Source organism: Capsicum annuum, chromosome 3 (assembly GCF_002878395.1).
Source record: "Capsicum annuum cultivar UCD-10X-F1 chromosome 3, UCD10Xv1.1, whole genome shotgun sequence".
Lineage (NCBI taxonomy): Eukaryota > Viridiplantae > Streptophyta > Magnoliopsida > Solanales > Solanaceae > Capsicum > Capsicum annuum.
The window spans coordinates 23,901,278-23,907,719 of record NC_061113.1 but is presented as its reverse complement, the minus strand read 5'-3'; the positions used below and the strand labels follow the sequence as shown (position 1 = coordinate 23,907,719).

The following is a 6,442-nucleotide window of genomic DNA, read 5'->3' as shown; positions in this document are numbered from 1 at the left end:
TAATTATTTGTTTATTATTAAGAATTAAGAATATGGTCAGCTATATTGTAGCTCTCCATTTGACTTTTAGGCTATAACAGCACAAAGACACATATTCCTACTCAGAGCTCTGCCAATTTTGAAGTATAATACTACTGCTATAATATTTCAAAAAAGAAATTGACTGTCTAACTAATACAAAGACTAACTTACAAGATTAGGAGTTTCAAACTTTGGTCCTTTGTTTTATTACATTTATATATTTTCAAGAACCAGAATAAAGTTTAAAACAAGTACCAAATAATACCAATATCTCTACATGGAATGGAGGTGGGGCAGAGGCAGAGTCATAATTTAAAGTTTGTGAGTTTAGGATTTTAGCATTTTTAAGTGAATGATTCTACTAATAATTTGTACACTTTTAATAAATTTCTTAAAACAAATACAAAATTTGAACAAAAGTTACTTGATTCGATCGAATCATATCTCAAGGCTAGTTCCCCCCACCCTCCACCCCTCATGATCCGTACCCCCACTGATACATCCTCCACTTCCAATATACAAACTTAAAAAAAAATGAAGTCCTTGTGACTATATTTTAAAAAATGATTATTTTTGGAAATGAACTTAGTCGGTCTTCTTGGAAATTTGATTAGCTAATAAATGTTTTTACTTACAATATATGTGATGTTCATCGTTTCGACCACGATGTCTTGTTTCCACACATTGTTTTTTCATTACCCAAAGGTAAAATGTCTCTAATAGTAATTATAGTAAAGACTACATAACACTAAATGAGACATTTTTGCACAATATTTCACATCCCACTTTGGACGTTGTCAATATTTTTACCATAGAGAAACAATTAAAGATCTCACTTTTGCCAAAACAAAATTAATATAGCATGACTAATTAAACAATAATGAATTGCGAAACATTGAGAGAATTGATAATTAAACAATTAATCTATTATTTGTTTAGGAGCAAGCAAACTCCCTTGCTCAACGATCATAGTAAGGACATATATTTATGTACTTAGATTAATCAGACCAATCCTGATATATAATATAAAAAGAAAAAAGTAAAGTCTCGCTTCCATCGTATCACTCAATTGTACGACATTTGTTGTGCTTACGCCCCTTTAGTTCTTCGCTTCTTTCTTCTTTTATCAATCAAAACCGTTGAGAGACTGACATGTGACGACGCCTGAGGTGTGGTGAGACGATTGAGATAAGTCCCCCTAGTGGGGGTCTCATCTTTGACCGATAAGTCATCTCATCATACGGCCTTCGATAGAATTTCAAGAATGGTTGGAACGATTCGCGACACTTATCGGCCCGACTAACAACATGACCATCTTTCTTGAAGAACATGGCCGGAGATTGAAAAAACGATGGTCTCATAGCCCTAGGATGACGAATCTCCGAATGATCAGCCATTTCTTGAGTCTTTTGTGGCAAAGGTGTTGATGGAAAAAAACCCTTCTTGATAGGGCCCACGTCGTTGTTGTAGTTGCCACGTGGAGCCCTATCAATGGGTGATGCAAATGAGTAGGACCTAGCATTGAGTGGTGAGATGGCAGCTGGGCCCAGTACTTTAGTGTTGGTGGTGGGTCCCACTTTAGCTGATGATGTGTCAGTTAATGACAGGTACCATGGCTTAACAGAATCAAAATGATGTGAGACGGTAAATGAGAATCTCGATGAAGAGCATGAGCCAATTTTGCCACTTGATGGTATTGAAGAAGGATTGAATCTAAGTGATGCTGCTCTTGGATATGTTGTGAAGTCATTGAACTCTAATGACTCTTCAAAGTCAAGTGATGATACCACCATTGTTGATGGTGCTAGATCAACAAATGTCTTAACACCCTACAACAAAATAAAATAATAAATCGCTAATTAGTTTAACTTTAACTATCAAAGGTGATAAGACATGTTACATGCACAACAACAGATTAAAATGCGTTATGTCAGTATATATACGTTAACTCCATCAGAAATGATATGAAATCCAGCATAATGAACATTTGTCGATCACCAAACAAGAAATACCACCACATTATATGCATAATTTAACGAAGTTTGTAGCTATATATGACAAATATTACTCCAAATAGTGGATAGAGTTAGAAAATACCTTCCAAAGATAGGAAAAAAGTGAAGGAGGATCAATAACAAAAGCTTTGTGAAGTCTACCAGGATAATAATCAGCAATAATTTTCAGTGAAGCCAACAAGATGTTCATAAAAGCTGATGCAGACCTGAAAAAGCCTGCAAATTACAAAGCAGTCCCCAATGATTTGATTTAGTCAAATGTACCCCTCAAAAATAAATACTCATATTGTCATTATCCCAATGAAACAATTATAAAAGTGAAAAAAGCAAATAACAAATTCAAATTCAACTGCAGGCCATGTTCAATTTTTTCCTCTTTTTTCACCTTTGTGCTTTGAGTTCTGGATTCTGACAGGGTAAGAAAAAGTAGAATTATGGGCACTTTTGCATGACATTATTGAGTTTTTCTATATGAGAATTGACAATTTATACCCCTAAATTCTCTAATTTGAAAGCAACACCTCAGGGGCACTCCAGGCAAAGCATGAAAATATTTCAGAATCTTGCCTGCCTAAATGTAGAGGGTAGCAGGCAAAAATTGATTAGTTAATTAATTGCTCTTTAATTAAAAAAATTAGGCGTGACATTGGAAATTAAAAAGATCTGAAATGGTATTTACATAAATTTTCTACTACTAAACAAGGTGTCTTTAAGAAGTCTAGTCTGCAATAGTGTAAGCTCACAAGTGTTGTTGAGAAGGGCAGAATCTATGTTCAACTTACTTTTTGTGGATAGAAAGTTTTCAACGGACTAATCACTTAAGAAAAAAAATATTGAGTAACTAATGTTAAGGAAAATATAAAAAAATAATTATTTTTATCTTGATATGTTAAAGTGAACAAGTAAAAATGAATTAGAAATGTATTTTGAGATAAATTTCTCGAGAACACATCAAAATATAGAATAGAATGTACATTAATTATATTTCCCAAACTGAAGAGAGCTGAGTTCTGGTTTGTTATGTAAGTAAATACATCGTCAGATTACTAATCTACCCTCTCTTTTCAAATTGATGATGAGCTAAACAAGGGTAATATTGTCATTAAAAGAAAAAAGAGAGGACTTACTGGCGTCAAATAGAATAACAAATTGTTCAACATTTTTGGCCATTGTTTGAATTGCCACCTCCAATGTAAACACTAGCAATCGAGTAAACCTACAGTCATTTTTAGCCACAATATTTTTAGTTCCACAAAACTTTCAAGGGCTAAATCTCATTAGATCTAATATTTTCAGTTTCACAAAACTTTCAATGGTTAAATTTTATTAGATCATAACAGTAACGTTATAAATATTTTATCATATTCATATAGATAAGATCAAAGTACTTATATTCAAAAATTACTGAATTTTAACTTTAAACGGTTATATTTCAATAAATAATAATAACAGTAACATTACAATACTTTATTGTATTCGTGCAGATAAGATCAAAGTACTTACAATTTTTGTGAGTGAAATTTCTGATAGTCTTGCTTGATGCGAAAAATCTATAATTTGGCCAACAAAAATAGCAATAATTATTTACTGAAAAAGTGTTTATAAGGTTAAATTTAACAAAAACAATAACAACAACAACAGGTTCAGTGTATTCCCATAAAGTGAGGTTTGAGGAGGGTAAGAAGTACGCAGTTCATATCACTACCTCTGAAGAAGTAGAGAGGCTGTTTTCGATAGACATAAGGTTAAATTTAAGAAAGGAAGTAATAAGATTCAAAAAAAATCAAAATAAATAAATAAATAAATAAATAAAATTACCAAAACAGGCCTAGATTCATCATCATGACCAGAAACATAAGCTACCCCTTCTGCTAACTCAGCAGAAAATTCATCAGCCATAATATGATCTGCAACATTCAAATAAATAAAGTGAAATAGAGTTTTTTCACTATTTTATTTAGGATTTAATTTACTTTAATCATAACACAGTTTTTTTATCTTCTTATTCTTTTTGCATACTTTAATGAACTCAAATCATTCAAAACTTTTTTTTTTGGAGAAAAAAAAAGCACGTGAAAACTAGGGAGATTCTCTGATTCTTTACTTCTTTAGAACAAACAAAAAGAGAAGACAAAATTTAATTCCTTTTTCTTTCTTCTATTAACATTTGAAAATATGATAATTAAATAATAATAATTAAAAAATTTACCAATGCCTAAAGAGTCTCTCCATGTAAGACAATTCCTCAAATGCTTAGCAGCTTTCTTGACATTTTCACCTTTCACTTTCAGAAATCTCTCTATACAAGCACTGTTACACAACTTCTCCTGTTCAAACAACACAACAAAAACGAAAAAAAAACTTCAGTTATAATTCTAAAATTTTTAGAAAAAAAACAAAAAAGAAGAAGTTGATTTTACAAATGTTCACTTAGTTAATATATTTTTAAATTTTTCTTTGATATGTGGTAGCCGCATTAAATTTCGACTAATTCGAGACTTGAAATCAAGACCTATAGTTAAGGGAGAAACAATGGATGAGAAGCTGCCGCATCCGCTGCACTCCTTTAGTGGTCAGTGTCACTTCCATACTGATACTCAAAATCGAAACCTCTAGTTAAGACACACCCAGCGGTGATCATCAGTGGTCATTCATTCAATTAATAGTTACTATTATCTAACAAAAAAAAAATCACTTCCTTTATCGAAGAAAATTGAAAATCAAGAAGACAAGTGAATTTCCAAAAAAATAACAACCATCAGTTGAGTTGACTGATCATATGAGAAATGAACCCGAAAACAAAAAGAAGACATATGCAAGAACGAAAAAAAGAGTACCTGTTTAACAGAAAGAGGAGCATGTTTTTTAAGAAGTTGAAGAACAGCTTGAACTCTTTCTTTGTCTTTCTGTTGGTTGTTGTTGGTCTGCTCTTTTTTCCCCATATTTCTCAACACCACAAATTAATTAAACACTACTAGTTCCTTATTGGTTCCTCAACGAAAAAGATGATTGAATCTATCAAAAAAATATTAAGACAAAGATACTACTCTTCTTCTTTACTCAACCATTTTCAACACCAAAATAATAATAATAATAATAATACTATTAATATGATGGAGAAAGCAAATATTTGAAGTAGTAGTAGTTGTTTAAATAAGAGAGAAAGAGAGAGAGCCCGTATATATAGGAGTGACGGAATGAAGACGTTAAATGATGGTCAACAGAGTGAGGCCTAACGGAAAACGTCAGGCCCACTTCCATTACTTTTATCAATTTATTAATTAATTTTATTATTATCATATTATTACTATTATTATTTGTCGTTCTTCTTCTTCTTTCTGCCCTCCACTCTTTATTAATAGTTTTATTTATTATTTATTTGTGGAACAAGTATAGTTCAAATGAACAGAAAAGAAGAATATTAAGAAAGTGGAGAACTAACTTCTCGAAATAGAATATTAGTAATGGTTTATGAATAGCTCCTCTAGGTGAGTTGATTGTAGTATTGATAAATGATTTTAAAATGTTAAACTCAATTGTACAAATGTGTTTTAATAGATAAATAAATAAATAAATATGAGTAGTAAAATATTGAACTCAATTTTAGTTTTTAGTGAAATAATACAAATGTAAAATTATCATAAAGCAACGGACGTCATAACGTAATAAAAATAATAACTACATCAATTTATGACAATTTTATCCACTAATGCAAGAAGAAGTGAAAAAAAGGTGGTAGATATGAGACATATACTCAACATGATTGCATTTTTTTCTGAAATTTATTCATATTTAATGACATTTAGTTAATATTAATCAGATTTAAATAATAATTTATAAAAAAATTTAGTAAAGTAAATAAAAGATCAAATTTATCTACTTTACTAATGATCTAAATTCTATTTTTATAAGCTACTATGGTTAATCTATAAGGACAGTAATAGAAACATGACACCTTTTTAACAAAGAATAAAATTATTTTATTTTGCATAGTTTAAGGATAATTTTGATCATTTATCAAATAAAACATCTAAAAATGTACATATTTGAACCTTGTTTAAACCTAAAATTTGAAGATTCCTTTTTAAAAAATATATGTTTATTTATAAAATTTATTTATTCTTCATGAGATTTTAAAAATCAAATTTTCAAATATCAAAAATAGCTGAAGACTTGTTTTTGCCTAGGCCAAAAATATGACTGTTAGATTATTAAATTATTTTTAAATTTACTCTCAAATTTTTGTAATTTATAAATAATAAAAAAGGTATCACATCTACATATGAGTACAACTCACCATAAATCTATTTTTTTTTTTTTTTTTTTTTTTTAGTTTCGATTGTATTTGGTTGAGATTATTGTCTTGACTTAAATAATAAGTAATGAACAACATCGAAAAATGTTGA

General features: G+C 30.1%; 1 protein-coding gene across 1 annotated transcript; it reads right to left on the bottom strand.

The window, feature by feature from the left end:
* Window positions 1-906: 906 nt before the first annotated feature.
* Window positions 907-5,196, bottom strand: LOC107864107 (phosphatidylinositol/phosphatidylcholine transfer protein SFH4). The gene is made up of 7 exons (XM_016710377.2): window positions 4,874-5,196; window positions 4,246-4,363; window positions 3,855-3,943; window positions 3,540-3,586; window positions 3,164-3,252; window positions 2,119-2,252; window positions 907-1,850 (listed from the first exon to the last, which is right to left on the bottom strand). The coding sequence occupies exons 1-7, from the start codon at window positions 4,976-4,978 to the stop codon at window positions 1,152-1,154; spliced, it is 1,281 nt and encodes a 426-aa protein (XP_016565863.1). The 5' UTR covers window positions 4,979-5,196; the 3' UTR covers window positions 907-1,151.
* Between the last annotated feature and the right edge of the window lie 1,246 nt (window positions 5,197-6,442).

Bases quoted from the DNA above. Each gene is read 5' to 3' on its own strand.
- LOC107864107 (XM_016710377.2), bottom strand. From the start codon at position 4,978: ATGGGGAAAAAAGAGCAGACCAACAACAACCAACAGAAAGACAAAGAA. The intron at 4,364-4,873 runs GTACTCTTTTTT...TTGTTTGAACAG, and splicing joins CTCCTCTTTCTGTTAAACAG to GAGAAGTTGTGTAACAGTGC. The intron at 3,587-3,854 runs GTAATTTTATTT...GCCAAATTATAG, and splicing joins ATGAATCTAGGCCTGTTTTG to ATTTTTCGCATCAAGCAAGA.